This window comes from Panthera tigris, chromosome A3 (assembly GCF_018350195.1).
Source record: "Panthera tigris isolate Pti1 chromosome A3, P.tigris_Pti1_mat1.1, whole genome shotgun sequence".
NCBI classification, from domain to species: domain Eukaryota; kingdom Metazoa; phylum Chordata; class Mammalia; order Carnivora; family Felidae; genus Panthera; species Panthera tigris.
Window position 1 is genome coordinate 23,950,121 of NC_056662.1, and position 19,254 is coordinate 23,969,374.

Consider the following 19,254-nt stretch of genomic DNA (forward strand, 5'->3'; position numbering starts at 1 on the left):
GACCAGTTCGGAGCGGGCACAGAGCAGGCCCTTAGGAACTATTTATTGGCTGATAGACTCCCAGGAACCACTGACTGAAAGAACTAACAAGGAAATTAAGGGGCAGAGAGCCGAGGTCCGTCCGCACCGAGTCAGGAGTAGAGAGAAGGAATTCAGGCAGGAATCAGTCTGGGCGGTTTGATTCCTGGACTGGAACCCAGGATTTTTCCTAGCCAGTTGGCTGTAACCTCCCCAAACAGGCAACAAATGGGAAAGTGCGCACGCAGGCACTGCGTCTTCGACCTCGGAGGTTCTCGCCGAAATGCAAGACCGAGGGGCCCCAAAAACAAGTAGCGCAGGAAACGCCACATCTCTCTTTCGCACCTGCCCCGCCTGAGAGCAAGACTACATTTCCCAGTAGGGACCGCGGCGCGCACGGCCGCTGCCACGCGGCTTGCGCCTCCGCCGTCGTCCCGCTGGGGGCGCTGCGGCGACCCCTCCGCCGCCCCGTAGAAATCTCCGCGGCCCCGGGGCCGCTTGCTTCCTGTTTGTCGGACGAGGAGACATGGCGGCGGCGCCGGCGGCTGCTGGGTCTGGGGCCGGCCGAGGGCGACGGGCAGCGGCAACGGTGGCGGCTTGGGGCGGATGGGGCGGCCGGCCGCGGCCCGGTAACATTCTGCTGCAGCTGCGGCAGGGCCAGCTGACCGGCCGGGGCCTGGTCCGGGCCGTGCAGGTACGAAGCCGGCCCGGAGGGGCGGGGCGGGGCGGACCGGGCGGGAGCTGGCGGGGGACCGGAGAAGAGGCCTTTCCAGGCCGCCGCAGTACGGGCCCGACCCCTCTTGGCCGGCCGCGGGGCCTCCCTGCAGGCTGTGCGGATGCTGTCAGCCGCCGCGGGGCGGTGGGCAGCAGCGGGCTAGAGGCCCTGGTTAGGGGCCGAGCCGGACTGGGCTTCATCGGGCATCGGTGGCGTGTACGAGCCCTGGGCCCAGCTCCTGGATCCTCCCAACCCTGCGCCACGTCTACACGTCTGGGGGACCCTGGGCGAGTTTGCTTTAGCTTCTAAGGGCCTCGAGTTTTCCACCGTGAATTGGGTGGTGGGTCATTAATGCAGCCCTCAAACGGTTCCCAAGCCTATCATAAATGTCATTCTCTCAGGCCTTTCCTTGACACTTCCCCCCCCCCCCCCCACTTCTAAAGTAGGTCCCCATTGTTATTCAGTCACAGCCCTGAATTCGTTTCGCTCACATTACTTTCTTGGTCTGTAATTACATATTTCTTTATTGTCTGCCCCTTTTCTTGCCTGTATCCAACATTAGGCTGAGCTCCAAAGGGTGCAGGGACTCTGTTTTGCCATTGTGGAGCGTCATGGTTAAGAGCGAGGACTTTGGAGTCAGGCCTGGATTCAAACCCTTGCTTGAGCAAGTTACCTTTCGGTGCCTCAGTTTCCACATATGTAAGATGAAGGTGACGATTCGTAATCTGCTTCTTAAGGTGTCGTGAGGATCAATGGAGATAATTGTGTAAAGCGTTAAGTGCATTTTTGTTGCTTAGTAAAGGTTGAAGGATAATCAGTTAATGCTGTACTTGGTATCTAGCTTATAATTGGCGCCCAATATACGATTAGTATTTTTTGAATGAATGGAGGACACTGCTTTGAGGTGAGGCAGGATGAGAAAAGACCTAGACTTATGTTGCTGACCACCCCACCCCCTCATTCCCAAAACTTAGGTTGCAAAGGCAATTGTAAAACATTACTTGATTTAAAGACAGCTTTTGCATATAGAAATGTTTTGAAGGATACACAAGCTAATAAAGTGGTTGGTGGGATTGGGTGGCAATTGGGTAGATGGGGGAGAGAAAAGGAGTTAGATTTTCATGGTGTACTGCATATAGTATATTTAGAGCCATTTCAGTAATACTCAGATGATTAAAAGGACAGAATAAAGATAAAAAAAACCAGGTGGTCTCTGTTCTAGCAGGTTACAGATGAAGAAACAGTTCTGGGTGAGCAGTATTTTCCTGAACATCAGATAAGCATAGTTGAGCAACTTTTTCCCCTTTGCATTCTTCTTTATCTGCCTTAACATCCTGGAAATACTTGCTCTCTTGTTCTTTAAACCAAAACGCCTCACTTAGCTGGGTTGTGGGGGCAGGCAGAAAAGGAACAACTCACTGAGTGCATACTTTGGAGCAGACATTGAGCGAGGTATGCATACAATGTCTTCATTTAATTTTCAGTCTTTTGAATTAGATGTCGGGACTCCTCTCTTATCACAGATGAGGAAACTGAGGCTCAGAAAATTTAGGTAATCGGGACTCCTCTCTTATCACAGATGAGGAAACTGAGGCTCAGAAAATTTAGGTAATCTCCTAAACACTCATTTTGCTAATCCTTTACATTCTGAGGGCAGTCAGGAGCCACAGAAGTCATTCAGCATAATAAATGAGGCAATTTAGGACACTTAATTTGTTTCCAGTGCTAGAGGACCTGGAATGGGAGGAGATTGGAGAAACTCACCAGATAGTAGGGTGTTAGAATATTCTTGAGCCTGGTTTTAGGCTAGTTATTGTAATGAGTAGTTAGTTGTATGCAGGTGTGGGAGCTATTTCGGGGGTTGAGATGGAGCTACCTTCCTAAAACTATAATGAGGGGAATTTCATCTTTCAAATGTATCCTTTCTTGGTAACTTTCCTTGATCTCTTCCTTGCCCCCACACACCACCTTTCCCCACATTACAGGTAATTATTTCCTCACAGGCATTTCCATAGCACAGTAAGCATGTCCAATGTGGCATGTGGTAAACTGGGAAAAAGACCAGATTTAAAAAAATGTTTTTAGTTGTGGTAAACACATAAAGTTTCCCATCTTAACCATTTTTAAGTGTACAGTTAAGTAGTGTTAAATATATTCACATTGCTGTGAATCAGATCAAGAGGATTTTTCCATCTTGCCAGTCTGAAACTCTGTACCTATTAAACAACAACATACCTCCTACTCCCTTGCCCCCAGCCCCTGGAAACCATCATTCTACTTTGTTTCTATGAATTTGACTACCTTTCATACTTCACAGAAGTGGAGTCAAACACTATTTGTCTTTTTGTGACTGGCTTATTCCAGTTAGCTTAATGTCCTCACAGTTCATCCGTGTTGCAGCATATAACAGGATTTCCTTGGAAAAGACCAGATTTTAAAGGAAGGTGGACCTCGATTGACCCATGTTCCATCACTTACTAGCTGAGTGACCCAGGTGACATTACTTAACCTTCCTGAACCTTAGTTTCCTTATTTCTAAAATGTCACTAATATCTGTCTCATAGGACTTAGGATTAAGTGAAATAATATGTCTAAAAAGTTTGGCCAGTGTGAGGCAGATAGATGTTCAGTTACTAGTTGCTGTCAGCTTGTAGCTATTAGACTGGGCTTCTCAAGGGAATTTGTCTTATTTTTCTTTGAAACAGAGCCTAAAACAGTGTCAGGCCCTTGAAAATTGTTTGAATTAAAATACTGTTTGGGGATGCCTGGGTGGCTCAGTCGGTTAAGTGTCTGTCTGACTTTGGGTTAGTGAGTTGAAGCCCTGCGTCAGGCTCTGTGCTGACAGCTCAGAGCCTGGAGCCGGCTTCAGATTCTGTGTCCCCCTCTCTCTTTGCTCCTCCCCCACTCATATTCCCTCCCTCTCTCTCTCTCTCTGTCTCTGTCTCTCTCAAAAATAAATAAGCTTAAAAAAAAAAAAAAAGAAATACTGTTTGTAAGGGCTCAGTCTTCCTCTTCCTGAGTCCTGTCTCTACTTCTAAACAGTCTCATGGCTTTAAAGAGTTCTGGAGTCAGGTATCCTAGGTTTGTACCACAGCTCTGGTACATACTTACTGTGTGTGTTTGGGCAAGTTACTTAATCTCTTTATGCCTCAGTTTCTTCATTTGTAAAAGGGGGATAATCATGAGACCTAGCCTGTAAGGTTTTGGTAAGGACCAAATGAATTTATACATTTAAAGCACTTAAAATGGTATTTTAAAACATAGTAAGCATGCTATAAAGGTTAGCAAGTATTGTTTAGCAAATAGTCTATACTCTGATGGATCCTAAATATATATTTCCATCAAGATCTCTCCATTTAGCTCCAGATGAGTATATCCAAATATCATCTCAATACCTCCACTTAGATGTCTCATGGGCATCTCAGACTCAGTATGTTAAATGAAATTCCTGATTCCTCTTTCACCAAACCTGATCGTCCCCCGGTCTTCCCTATTTCCCTAAATGGGACTTAAGAGAAGTCTGGGAGAAGACTCTGAACCACATGTTTTATTTAGAATGGGCCTGTCCTATGTGGATTTTCGTGTGCCTTATTTTCTCTTCTCCTATTGAATTTGCCCTCTATCAAGGTAATAAAGTAGTGCTGGTATGATGCTGTAGCGTTTACAGAGCCAGTATACACTTATCAGCACATGTGATCCTTATAGCAAATCAGATCTTACAATTCCCTTGCTTAAAACCCTCCGGTGGCATCTCACTGCAGTTAGAATCAAATCCAGATTCCTTACCTTGGGCGCACAAGACCTGCATGATCAGTAGGAGTTGAGGGAAAGGGATAGACTAGGCAAATCTTAGACTCAGGGCAGAGTAACTCTTACAGGTCATGACCCACCACCCCTAGAACTAGTCCTTCAGTTTGGCAGTCTGGTGATCAGTTAGGTTATGGCATCCTCATTCTGTTTCCCAAATGCCAGTCATTGCTTCCTTCATGATTACTTGCATATCTAAATTCTACCTGAGTATTACTTCATATTTTTTTCTTGAGATTGACCCCCCACCCTTTTTAAAAATTTCAATAAATTTGTTTTATCCCCATTCTAAGCATTAGTATTTGTGAAACCTAGGGGTTTAAATCAACTACAGGCAACTACCCTTGCTTGTCAAGGGTAATTTGATATCCTGGATAGGATACATTCTCATAAACTAAAAATATAAATACTGTTCATTTTAACAGGAAGTTTTTGTATTCACAAACCATAAAATTCACTCCTAATTATATTGAAACAAAACAGATCCCACTACAGTGGACACAAGTATTCATTGGTTAACATTTGTTATCAGAATAACCTAAGAAGGTATTTAATCTTCATGAATTCGTTTTTAAGACTATTTACTTGCACTTAATATGATATTGTAAGGCATTAGATAACTTACACTTAGGACTAAACAGATAAGATGCACATTTATGTTTATGGAATTTAGCCTTTAATTATTTAAAAAGAAAAGCAGTAAAGACAAAATCAATGAAAGCTAAGTGCCTGGAAATGTCATATCCACTGAACAGGTTGACAGCTTAGGCAACATGATGTAAGAGATTATCGCTGCTATAAACTGTCAAACCACAAGTACTCCAAGGGGAGAAACCCATACAACACCTGCCAGTAATTCAGCTTTGAAGATGCCTGGGTTGGTGGCACTTTCATCACAGTACTCAGCTGTTCACAAGGAAAACAAAATCCAAATGATTATTTTTAAATGGAAGTAAATGCCTTGTAAGACAACATAAAGGTGGTAAAATAAATCCCTTGTGAAGTTGGATATTTGGAGGACTGTTGGGAAGCTCTCTGGGTATTGTGAGCCTTGTAACTAAAAACAGCAATGCTCTGCCCCATTTTTTACCCCCAAATTGCACCCTTCCCAGGCAACCACTGCCCACACTATATGTTTTGCAGGGGAAGGGTCCTCCAGGAAAGAGGACAGCCAGTATTTCTAAGTAACATGCTATTTCTTAACTTTTCAATTTTAGACATTGTCTGTTTTCTTCCCCTGTAAACTAGGATTTAATTCACAACACCACATAATGTCTTTTTCAGTCTCCTAATGTAGTTCTATCACGTTTTGAGCCATTGATGTTAAGAATTTACCTGATGATGGGGCGCCTGTGTGGCTCAGTCGGTTAAGCGTCCAACTTTGCCTCAGGTAGTGGGCTCTGTGCTGACAGCTTGGAGCCTGCTTTGGATTTGGATTCTGTCTCCCCTTCTTGCTGCCTCTCCCCCTTTCTCAAAAATAAGTAAACATAAAAAAAAAAAAAAGAGGGGCGCCTGGGTGGCTCAGTCAGTTAAGCATCCGACTTCGGCTCAGGTCATGACTTCACCGTTTGTGAGTTCGAGCCCCGCGTCGGGCTCTGTGCTGACAGCTCAGAGTCTGGAGCCTGCTTCAGATTCTGTGTCTCCCTCTCTCTCTGACCCTCCCCCGTTCATGCTCTGTCTCAAAAATAAATAAACATTAAAAAATAAATTAAAAAAAAGAATTTATGTGATGATGATCACGTTGTAATTATATACAATAGAGCCATATAGTTTACAACAGTATTCTGTATATTTTTTGTTTTCCTTAGAGTTAAAAGCCACCATTTTCCTCCACTAAAAAATTACTATTATTTATTTTACAGTGAGTGGGGGAGAGGGGCAGAGAGAGAGTGAGAGAGAATCTTAAGCAGGCTCAACCCTTAGTGTGGAGCTGGAAATGGCACTTGATCTCATGACCTGAGCTGAAATCAAAAGCCAGCTGCTCAGCCAACTGAACCAACCCAGGCACCCCTCTCCCCATTTTTTGAATTGAGTTATAAATGTAGTCGAATTCACCCTTATTATTTTTTTATTTTTTTTTAATGTTTGTTTATTTTTGAGAGAGAGAGAGACAGTGTGAGCAGGGGAGGGGCAGAGAGAGAAGGAGACACAGAATCTGAAGCAGGCTCCAGGCTCTGAGCTGTCAGCACAGAGCCCGACGCAGGGCTCAAACTCACAAGCTGTGAGATCATGACCTGAGCTGAAGTCAGATGCCCAGCCGACTGAGCCACCCAGGTGGCCCAGAATTCACCCTTTTTAGTATTTATAGGAATTCCTTGTTTTGTTGTGCTTTATTTTGTTGTGCTTTACAGCCTCTGCGTTTTTTACAAAATTGAAGGTTTGTGGCCACCTTGCATTGAACAGGTCTGTTGGTGCCCTTCTCCAACAGCATTTGCTCACTTGGTGTCTCTGTCACGTTTTGGTAATGCTCACAATATTTCCAACTTTTTAGTTACTATTATAGTGATCTGTGATCAGTGATTAAGATTTCCTGGAAGATGAGATGATGGTTAGCATTTTTACGCAATATTTAACAAAGGCACGTACCTGTTTTTGGACATAATGCTATCTCATACTTAACTATACAGTATAATGTAAATGTAACTTTTATATGCACTGGAAAACTGAAGAATTCATTTGACTCACTTTATTGCAGTGGTCTGGAACCAAACCCACAGTGTCTCCGAGGTATGCCTGTAGTTCTACGAATCTTGACAAACACAGTTGTGTGACCACCACTACAGTTAGGATATAGAAAATTCTCTTGTAGTCGTCAGCCCTTTCCCCACCCCTGTCCTCTAGCAACTGCTCATCTGTTTACTACCCTATTCCTGTGCCCTTTTACAGACTGTCATTGCAATGCAGCTGTACCATATGTAGCCTTTGAGTCTGGCTTCTTTCACTAGAATAATCTCATTCTTTTAAAATTTGCTTTTCGTGTGCTTACAATTTAGTCCTGAATTCTAAAACTTTGTTGTTAAAGACGAAATCCTTCTTGGAACTCCATCTTCCTCCAGTTTGGACTAGTTCCTTGCTAGGACAGCTATACATCTGAATTTTTGGTTTTTAACTTCACCAAATTCAAAGCATTTTATTTTTCTCATGATTTAGATCCTCTGTTTCATGAATCCTGTCTTGGGCGAGTGCATTCTCTAGTACTCTCCTGAGAAAGAGTACGTGGGAGATAGCTTTTTTTTAAGCTTACATGTTTGAAAATGTCTTTTATTCTTATACTTGTATATTAAGTTAAGCTGGGTATAAAATTCTAAGTTGGAAGTTATTTTCCCTTAAGTTTTTAATGGTGTGATTCCATTGTCTTTAAGCATTTGGTGTAACCATTGAGAGGTTCTGTTCTGATTCCCATGTCTTTGTATATGACCTATTTTCCCACCCCTCACACCTTGAAAGCTTTTAGGATCCTCTCTCTCTCTCTCTCTCTCTCTCTCTCTCTCTCTCTCTCTGGCATTCTGAAATTTAATCATGGCAAAAGTCTTTCTTTTTATTCATTGTGTAGATATTTTGTGTATATATACATTAAATATGTAACAACTAAAAAATAAATATTAACAACTATAAAAAAGTCATGTCTATCACCTGACATTAATTTCTTCTGCAAAATGATTGCACTAAATGTTCTCTTAGGGTCCTCCTGTTTTAATTATTTTATTTGAAACAATTTTTTTAGGGTACTCCTATTTTTAAAAGCCATCTTCTCTCCTATGATTATGTTGGGCTTTGAATGCTTTAGAGAGCTTCATGGAATAGCAGAGAGTTGAGTTGGTTCTGAAGAATGAATAGAATTTGAACAGAGTAGCAGAGATCTTTCTGGCACTAAGAACACCCCTGAGAAAATCCTCCTAATTGGCCATTAGAAGCCAGGAAAGAGACAATGAAATGTTTGTATGGGACATAATGGGAGGTAAGTTTAGATATGTTGGGAATGGGGTGGGGATGGTAATATTTATTGAGCATCTACAGATTCCATTGTGGAGAGACTTACTTGTTTGTTTATTAAATATCTGACCTACAAAAACCTATAGTAAGTAATACCAAAGTATTACCACAATACCCATGTACCTACTACCAAACTTAAGAAAGTAGGGGCACCTGGGTGGCTCAGTTGGTTGAGTGTCCAACTCTGTTTTGGCTCAGGTCATGATCCCAGGGTCATGGGATCGAACCCCACATTGGTCTCCATGCTGAGTGTGGATATTGCTTAAGATTCTCTCTCTCTCCCATCTGCTCCTCTCTCCCACTTGTGCTTGCTCTCCTTCTCTAAAAAAAAAAAAAAAAAAAAAAAAAGTACCAGTATAGTTAATACCTCTTTCATCTCATCCCCTCCCCTCCAGAGGTAATGTGTGTTTTGAATAGATAACATATGCACATACAGTTGCAGAGAAAAGTAAATCTCCCTTGTAAGTAGCCCACTACCACCTCTGCTAGCACCCTTCAGTTCTACTCCCAGAGGCAACTATGGTTATTGATTCTTGTGTATCTATCTAGAGATACATTAAACTTAGAAAAGCAAATCTGTCTATATATCTTTTTTTTTCCTGCACAGGTGGTATCATACTGTACATATTGTGCATTTAACTTTTTTCACTTGAAAATGTGTCTTAGAAATCCTTCCGTAATCAATGCATACAGATTTATTTTAAGCATTTCAAAAACTTCTTGTGTTGAAATATAATGTGCAAATAAAAATGAACAAGAAATGCATGCACAGCCCAATGAATAGTAATAAAGCTGTCATCTACATAGCAACCAACCAGATCACTTCTGTACCTCTAGTCTACAGCTCTAGTTTTCCTCTTTTCCAAATGAAATTACTAGCCTGACTTCTGTTTTTCTTTTTAATGTTTATTTTTATTTTGAGAGAGAGAGGACAAGGGAGTGAGGGACAGAGAGAGAGGGAGACACAGAATCCTAAGCAGGCTCCAGGCTCTAGGCTCTAAGCTGTTAGCACAGAGCCCGACGTGGGGCTCAAACCCACAAACGGTGAAATCATGACCTCAGCCGAAGTTGGATGCTTAACCAACTGAGCCATCCAGGCGCCCCACAGCCTGACTTCTAACATTGTATTTGGGGGTACTAGTTTTTATGCTTTATATAAATAGAATGAAGCAGTATATACTGAGTCTGCTTTGTTTCAATCAATATTTGTTAGACTGATTCATGATAATGGTGAAGCTGTAGTCCATTAATTTTTATTGCTGCATAGTATTCTATTGTAGTAACAAACCACGATTCATTCTACTTCTGTTGAGTATATGAGATCTTTCCAGTTTGGGACTATTAGGAGTACTGCTTATATTGGTATTCTTGTACATGTCTCCTGATGCGTGTGTGTAATTTCTTTTGGATATATACTTAGAAGTAGAATCGCTGGGTTATGGGATATGCATAGGTTGAGCATCAGTAGCTATTACCACTTTCACAAGTTATGGTAGTAGTTTACTTTCTCACCAGCAATGTATGAAAGTTCCTGTTTCATGTTCTCACTAACCCATTAAAAAAAAACCAAGATTGACTTTTAAAAATATAATTTATTGTCAAATTGGCTAACATACAGTGTGTAAAGAATGCTCTTGGTTTTTGGGGTAGATTCCCGTGGTTCGTTGCTTACATACAATACCCAGTGCTCATCCCAACAAGTGCCCTCCTCAATGTCCATCACCCATTTTCTCCTGCCCCCTACCCCCCTATCAACCTTCAGTTTGTTCTCTGTATTTAAGAGTCTCTTATACTTTGCCTCCCTCTTTCTCTGTTTGTAACTGTTTTCCCCCTCCCTTTCCCTCCATGGTCTTCTGTTAAGTTTCTCAAGATCCACATGAGTGAAAACATATGATACCTGTCTTTCTCTGACTGATTTATTTCATTCAGCATAATACCTTCCAGTTCCATCCACATTGCTGCAAATGGCATGATTTCATTCAAGATTGATTTTTATATTGTTTTTGTACTTATATGGACTTTATATTTTAATACTTTAGATCCTTTCGGATTGTATATGTGTACAGTTGTTTGCAAATATCATGTCTGCGAATGAAGGTTTTATACTTTCCAGTTTTCTATCTTTTCTTTTTCTTGCCTGACTGTGCTGCCTGAGTTGAAGGGGCACATTCCTGTCCTAAGAGGGAAAGCCTTAAACATTTCACCATTAAATATGACGTTTGCTGAAGGTTTCTTTTTTCAATAAAATTTTTTAAGTTTATTTTGTGAAAGAGAGAGTGCACATGAGGGGAAGGGGCAGAGAGAGGGGGAGGGAGAGAGAATCCCAACCAGGCTCAGTGCTGTCATCTCAGAACCTGACATGGGGGCTTGAACTCATGAACCATGAGATCATGACCTGAGCCAAAGTCAAGCATTGGACACAACTGACTGAGCCACCCAGGTGTCCCTGCTGAAGGTTTTCTGTAGATACTATTGTTTGTTTGCTTCTTTTCTCAGTTTATAATGTTGAATTTTACAAAATGCTTTTTCTGCACCAATTGAGGTGCTCATATAATTGTTCTTTATGTTATCAGTGTCATGAGTTATCTGTTTTTCCTTTGTTGTGCTTTAGATGTCCTAAGAAACCATTGCCTAAGCTAAGGTTATGAAACTTATGCCTGTTTTCCTCTAAATGTTTTACATTTTAGCCCTTACATTTAGATCTTTGATCCATTTTGAGTTAATTTCTGTATATGGTATGTGGAAAGAAGTCCATCTTCATTCTTTTGCTTATGGATACCAGTTGTCCCAGCAACATTTACTGAAAAGACTTAATCTTTTTCCTCATTGAATTATGTGGACACTGTTGTAAAAAAATCAGTTGACTATAAATGTAAGGATTTAATTTGGAATCTCAGTACTATTCCATTGATCTAGGTGTCTATCTTTATGCCAAAATCTTGATTGTACTATAGGCTTGTAATAAACTTGGAAGTCAGAAAGTGTGATTCTTCCAACTTTACTGTCTTGTTTCAAGATTATTTTGGCCATTGTAGGTCCCTTGCATTTCCATATGAATTTTAGTATCAGATTATCAATTTCTTCAATGAAGCCACCTGGGATTGTGATAGAAACTGCATTGAATCAATATAGGGAGTATTGCTGTTTTAGCAATCATAAGTCTTCCAATCTATGAACATGGATGGCTTTCCATTTATTTAGGCTTCCTTTAATTTCTTTCAGTGATGTTTTGTAGTTTCATTGCACAAATCTTGTATTCCTTTTATTTAATTTATTTCTAAGTTTTATTATTTTTGGTTTTATTATGAATGGGACTGTTTTCTTAATTTCATTTTTGGATTGTTCATTGTAAGTGTATAGAAATTTAGCTAATTTCTGTATATCGATTTTTATCCTGCAATCCTGTTGAACTCATTTATTACCTTTAATAGTTTTTTATGTGGGTTCCTTAATGTATTCTATGTATAAGATCATAGGATTGCAAATAGCTTTAATTTTTCATCTGGATGCCTTTATTTCTTTTTCTTGCCTACTTACTGTGGCTTGAGTCACTAGTACAGTGTTAAATGGAAGTGGTGAGGATCAACATCCTTGTCTTTTTCCTGATCTTAATGGAAAAGCATTCAGGCTTTCACTGTTAATTTTGATGATAGCTGTGGGTTTTTGGTAAATACCCTTTATCAGATTGATTATATTGATTAATTTTCATATGTTGAACCAACCTTGCATTCCTGGAATACACCTCACTTGGTCATGGTGTATAATCCTTTTTACATGTTGCTGGATTTGGTTTGCTAGTATTTTGCTGGGGATTTTTGTCTATATCTGTCAGAGATCTTGATCTGTAGTTTTCTTGTGACACCTTTGTCTGGTTTTGGTATTAGGGTAGTAGAATGAGTTTGGAAGTCTTCTATCTTCTATTTTATGGAAGAGTCTTAAGTATTTTTAGTTTGTCTTTAAATGTTTGGTAGAATTTACCAGTGAAGCATCTGGACTTCGGCTTTTCTTTGTGGGTAGTTTTCTTTCCTTTTTTCTTATTAAGTCGCTTTTGACTCTTGAGTCAGTTTCAGTTGTTTGTATTTTGCTAGGAATTTGTCCATTTCACATAGGTTATGTATTTGTTGACATATAATTGTTCCTAGTACTTCTTTATAAATCTTTTTATTTCCATAAGGTTGGTAGTAATGTCCCTTCTTTCATTCCCTAATTTAGTTATTTGAGTCATTGTTAAGTTGGTCATTGTAACTAAAGTTTTAATTTTGTTGTTCTTTTCAAAGAACCAACTTTTGATTTTGGTGATTTTTTAAAAAATTATTTTTCTCTGTATCATTTATTTTTGCAATAGTATTTATTTCCTTGTGCTTGTTTTGGGTTTGGTTTATTCTTTTTTCTAGTTTCTCATAGTGGAAGTTTAAGTTTAGATAATTTATCTGAGATCTCTTTTTTAATATAAATGTTTACACCTATAAATTTGTAAGCAGTGCTTTGCTGAGTCCCATAAAAACATATTTGTTTTCTTTTTTTTCCTTTCAAGGAAAGGAAATAATTCTTTTCCATTGTTTTTGGACTTGCCTTGATTTGAACTAGCTTGAATGATATGAAATTGCTGATATTCAATCTTTTTTTTTTTTTTTAACCCACAGAAATGGTAATGCCTTTGGTTCACCCTAACGCAAATCACTCTCACAAACATTTCATTACCTCTCTGTTACTTCTGTATTATCTTATTTTTACAATCTAGGAAAACAAGCTCAGGAAGGATACTGGGATTTGTCTAAGATCATAGGACTGATATGTGTCAGGATAGACTAAGGCATTATTGAAAGCCTGCATATCCTGTAATAACGGTTATAAGGAGCTTTTGATCTGATCGAGGGATAAGTATATATGAAAGTAAATTCACATCCGGCCCCTGGTTAATGATATGTCTTTAGAGTGTTAGTGGAACTGTGCCATAATTGGTTAATGAACTTGTCATTAGTCTAGAAGGTTATTGCTCATTCCTTCAAACATTTACTGAGTCTCTGTGCCTGGCATTCTTTGAGAGAGAGAAGGTGGACACGATAAACACAGCCTGGTGCCTACTCTGAAGGAGCTTGTGGTCTACAGGAGGAGGGGACAAATGAATCAGTAATTACGGTACAGAGGATAAATGTTAGATAAGGCCCCAGAGGCCGGGCACTTACTCGCTTACAAAGGAGAGAGAGAGAGGAAGCCCAGCAAAGAAAATTTCTGGTTATTTGGCTTGCTCTTTGGAGAAGAAGGAGCTTCCCAGGTAGAAAAAAACAGGCAAGGACATTTTGGGCAGGGAAAAGCATGTGCAGAGAGACCTAGAGAACATGTACATTTGGAGCTGAGAGTACCCTTTGGGAAAGAGATGAAACTAGAGAGGAGAGTACTTGAGAGAATATAAAGGCTGTTGTGTCACAAGGGAAGGAGTTGCACTTTTAGCTTGTAGACTGTTGGGGAGCTTTTGAAGGTTTCTAGAAAGAGTGCTTTGAATTTGGCCTGGGTGGGTTTTAGGAGGCAGCTGCTTTCATTTGCCATGTATTCTAGTAGTTCTTTCCTCAGCAGTAAAATGTTCCTTTTTCTTTTCTTCTTTTGACTCACAGTTCACTGAGACATTTTTGACGGAGAGGGACAAACAGTCCAAATGGAGTGGAATTCCTCAGCTGCTCCTGAAGCTGTACGCAAGCAGCCACCTCCACAGTGACTTCATTGAGTGCCAAAACATCCTCAAGGTAACTCTTAGGGCCCTTGGAAAGGCTGTATTCACCTCCAGGTGACACAGATGTCTGGTTTTGTTGATGTTGTTTTCCTCCTTCAGTCTAGTTTTTAAAATAGCCTGTTTTTATTGTGTAAACTGTAGAAAATTTGGGAAGTTCAGAAAAAGTACAAGGAAGAAAATAAAAATCACCTATAATCCCATCACCCAGAGATAATCACCATTAAGTTCCCTGTATATATCTTTCTGGGCTTTTCTTCACGCTTAGCTTGTGACAGGGTTTGCTTAATTTGGGAGGCTAACCCTATGCCCTGGGATTGGGATGACATTCTTTTTGAGCAGGATTTTAAAGATCCCCTATTGCTAAAAGGTTCAAGAAAGTGGTTTTGTGGTTGTTGGACGTTATGACCAACACAAGAAGCTGAAGGAACTGGGCTTGATGGTTGGGAGGCGGATGCTAAGGCACTTGTTCTCAAACTTGAGTGTGTATCAGAATCACCTGCAAGACTTGAAAAAACAGAGTGCTGGGCCCCACGCCTGGAGTTTCTGAGTCAGTAGGTCTGGGGTTACCATTAACCAACCTTTAAGTTGGGGAGTGGGTCCAAATTTGAATTTAGATGACCAACTCTAGCTGCAGTTAAGGCTCATGCAAGTTATAGTTGATCATAATGACACTTGATACAATGTTATTCAGAGGTAAAGTTATTATATTACATAAGTCATTCTAAAATACAGTAGGCACCAAATAAACTTAGTCTTTACCATTCAGAAGGCATGTTTTGTCTGTGCAGCTTTCTATAAATTGAAAATCATTTCCAAATAAAGTTTAATTAAAGAAAGTGTTTTGTGTTTTTGATCTTCTTATAGTCTGAATGAGATAAAAAGAATTACAGTCTTACACTTATTTGAAAACACTTGGGGCGCCTGGGTGGCTCAGTCGGTTGAGCGGCCGACTTCGGCTCAGGTCATGATCTCGCGGTCCGTGAGTTCGAGCCCCGCGTCAGGCTCTGTGCTGACAGCTCAGAGCCTGGAGCCGGTTTCAGATTCTGTGTCTCCCTCTCTCTGACCCTCCCTTGTTCATGCTCTGTCTCTCCCTGTCTCAAAAATAAATAAAAAACGTTAAAAAAAAATTGTTTTTAATTAAAAAAAGAAGACACTTCACAAGGAATTTTACATTATTGCATTTGATTCCTGCAAAATCTCTGAGAGATGAGGTAGAAGAGAGAAAATATTTGTGAGTGCTTGCTGTGTGATCATTACTTTATTCATCCAGCAGATACTTATTTGAAACTGGTGTACCAGGCATATTTAATTCTTATGGTAATTATATGAGATGGGTGGTATATTTATTTGTTTTAGTCCAGAATACTTTGCAGGGCACAGTAACCTACTCAGAGTAGCTAAAAAGATCCTCTATTGTCTCATGTAACTGGAAAGCACAAGTGTGAATTCAAGGGCTAAACAAGGTTAAGTCGTCCATTTCTTATCTTGCCATCTGTGTGTGGCTTCATGTTCCTCCATGTAATCACAGCTCTAGGGTGACATTTCTACAGCTTAGGCCAGCCACTTAGGTGAGGAGGATGAGAGACTATTGGCTAGGCCTGATCACCTGCTCCTGGGGCTGGCACAGCCCCAACAGAACCATGTGAAAAGTAGGGAAGGGTGTTTTCCCCAAGGAAATGGGGCTTTTACTTGAAGAAGAGAAAAAGAGTTAGTGGGCAGGCAAACCCAGATGTCTTTATCATTCCCTCTTCAGTAGAGAGAACAGCCTCAGCGGTAGCACACCCAAAGGCTGTGGCCGTTACATGATGAGTCCAAATTTGTCTTCCTCCTAAGCCGACTTCCACTGTACCATGTTGCCAGGAGGAATTACATGCTAGTTTTATAGTTGAGAAAAATGAGACCCAGAGAAAGTGGTTCAGTCTTTAGTAAGTAGTTCAGTCGCTAATTATGTGAGCCTGGGCAACTTTGTAATTTTGCTTTTCACCTATAAAATGGGTAAAACTGTACTCAGTTCATTGACTTATTTTAAGGATTAGGTAGGCTAAAGTGTAAAAGCCCAGTGCCCAGTATGTAACAGGTTGTCTGTTAGAGTTCTGCCTTTTCTTGATGTGTGATACCTGGACCAGCAGTATCAGCAGCACTTGGGAGCTTATTAATAAGGGCACATTCTCAGGCCCCACCCTGGACCTATTGAATCAGAAACTCTGCAGGTGGGATTCAGCAGTATGGGTTTTAACAAGCCCTTCAAGTGATTCTGATGTTCGCCACTGTGTGAGAACCGCTGCTCTAGCCCATCGAGTTCCATTTTCCCTCAAGGTCCATGAAGAGAGAGCATAATGAGTAAGGTCCTTGATTCTTGCCACACTTTATCTCCTAGTTCATCCCACATGGTTCTTTTCTCCTCTGTAAGCGCAGACTTTGGAGCCAGATGTCCTAGGTTTAAATCCTGGCTCTTCACCTACCAGTTGTGTGATGTTGACAACTTCGTACTTCAGTTTGCATATCTTTAAAATTGGGATGATATATTACTATTATCTCTTAGGTTTGTGAAGATTAAAAGAGGTCTTCCATGAAGTACTTAGAGCCATACCTGGTACATATTAAGCATGAAATAAATTAGCGGTTGCTAATGTTAAAACTTTTATCATTATATTAGCTTTTCTGTAAGATTATTATTTTTTTCTGTTATGGTTGGAGCTATCTTTTGGCTCATGGGAGTTCAAGTTGTGACTCAAGCTGATGTTTTGGTGTCTCGTTCCTGTTGAATACTAAAACTGAAAGTCACTCTGTATGCTTTTTTTAAACTAGGAAATTTCTCCTCTTCTCTCCATGGAGGCTATGGCATTTGTTACTGAAGAGAGGAAACTTACCCAAGAAACCACTTATCCAAATACTTATATTTTTGACTTGTTTGGAGGCGTTGATGTAAGTAGTTGTTTGTGATTACTACTGCTTAATGGCTTGAGCATTTAACTCTTGAAATAGAAGAAAGAAAGGAGTTCAGAATTCATAGCAAACACTTCAGAATTTTAATCTTTAGAAGTTCATGGGCTCTTGGAGTGCCTGGGTGGTTCAGTCAGTTAAGCATCCAACTCTTGGTTTCAGCTCAGGTCGTCATCTCATGGTTCGTGAGTTTGAGCCCTGCATCAGGCTCCACGCCGACAATGCAGAGCCTGCTTGGGATTCTCTCTCCCTCTCTGCCCCTCCCTGCTCATTCTCTCTGTCTCTCTCTCAAATAACTTGAAAAAAAAAAAAAGTTCAGGGGCTCTTACCTATGTTGAAACACCATAGCTTTAAGTTAGAATAATTTGAGTTAATTATATATCCACCTTTTTCTTTTTTTAAGGCAGAAAGTGAAAGATGTGTCTCCTACTTCCTCTTGTCCCCTCTTCAGAGGCAACTGTGATTTCTAGTTTCTTGTGTCCCTCCAGAGACGTTCTGTGGTTGTGTGTGTGTGTGTGTGTGTGTGTGTGTGTGAGAGAGAGAGAGAGAGAATAACTCCCACTGTCCCCATCTTAGGTTTACTTTCTTCCCACGTAGAGGTTGCATACCTCATATGTAGGTACACTGTTCTTTACCTTGCTTTTTTCCACGTAATTCTCTAGCTTGGGGATAGATTCGTTTCAGTACGTGTAAATCTGCCTGATTATTTTAAATGGCTATATAGTATTTCCTAGTAGAATTATACCATAATTTTATTTACCCAGGCCTCAATTGATGAGTTTTCTCACACCTTTCCTTTTATAACAAGGTTGCAATAAATGCTTTTGTATAGGGGGGTATATACCTATGGGATCCAAATATGTGTGTGTTTCATTGTTTATAAACTTGTTAATTATATACCTAAGAGGTTTTATCAGCTTGCATCTGCAGTAACAAAGTGTAAGAGTATCTGTTTATCTACACCGTCACCAACACAGTGTGTAGATGTGTGTTTTTATGGACTGTGTTATTGAAGTCTTATAGGAAAATGCACCAATAATTATCACAAAATAAGTTCACCCTTGTTACTACCAACCACATCATGAAATGGAACATTATTGGCCCCCCGTACCTCCTTTACCAAATGGTACATTTTTTTTAAGTTTATTTATTAGAGAGTGCATGTGCGCAAGCCAGGGGGTGCAGAGAGAGAAGGAGAAAGAAATCCAAGCAGGCTCTACACTGTCAGCACAGAGCCCAATATGGGGCTCCATCTCATGAACTGTGAGATAATGACCTGAGCCAAGATCAAGAATTAGATGCTCAACTGACTGAGCCACCCAGGTGCCCCTCAAATGGTACATTTCAAGTAAATTTTATATATTTGCTAAACAGATATGGGAAAAATGGTATTTCTTTAGTTTTTTAAAAAGCTTTATTGAGATCGTTCATGCACCAATTCACCCATGTAAAGGGACACTTCAGTGGTTTTTAGTGTATTCACAGGTCTGTGCAACCATCACCACAGTCAATTTTAGGGCATTTTTATCACCCTAGAAAAACTCCATGATATGTTTTAGCTATCACTCCCCTACACACTTCTGTCATAGGCAACTTTTATTCTACTTTTTATCTCTATAGACAGCCCTATTCTGGACATTTCATCTTAATGGAATCATGTAATATGTGGTTTTCTTTTATGGACTTCTTTAACTCAGCTTAATGTTTTCAAGTTCATCCATGTTGTGGCCTATGTGAGTACTGCATTCTTTTTATGGCTGAAGAACATTCCATTGTATGCACATACCACATTTTGTATATCTGTCAATCGATGGCTTTTTGGGGTTCTACCTTTTAGCTATTAGGAATAATGCTACTCTTAACATTTGTGTCCATTTTCTGTGTGGACATATGTTTTTATTAATTTAGGGTATATACCCGGAAGTGGGTTTGCTGAGGTGTATGGTAACTCTTAAGTTTAATCTCTTGAGGACCCTTTAGACTATTTTCCAAAGCAGCTGCACCATTTTACATGCCCACCAATGTGTATGAGGGTTCTAATTTTTCCATA

General features: G+C 40.3%; 1 protein-coding gene across 4 annotated transcripts in view; it reads left to right on the plus strand.

Annotated features, from left to right (window-relative positions):
- The first annotated feature begins 501 nt into the window (after positions 1–501).
- LOC102965540 (transient receptor potential cation channel subfamily C member 4 associated protein) overlaps positions 502–19,254 on the plus strand; it is a 68,813-nt gene continuing 50,060 nt past the window's right edge. For all 4 annotated transcript variants that reach the window (XR_006215508.1, XM_042980537.1, XM_042980538.1 and 1 more), the window contains exons 1-3: positions 502–712; positions 14,146–14,274; positions 17,070–17,186. Coding sequence is in view for 3 of the 4 variants with exons in the window: in XM_042980537.1 (XP_042836471.1) it covers positions 545–712; positions 14,146–14,274; positions 17,070–17,186 (414 nt within the window). In the remaining variant the exon portion in view is untranslated. The remainder of the gene's footprint in view (positions 713–14,145; positions 14,275–17,069; positions 17,187–19,254) is intronic.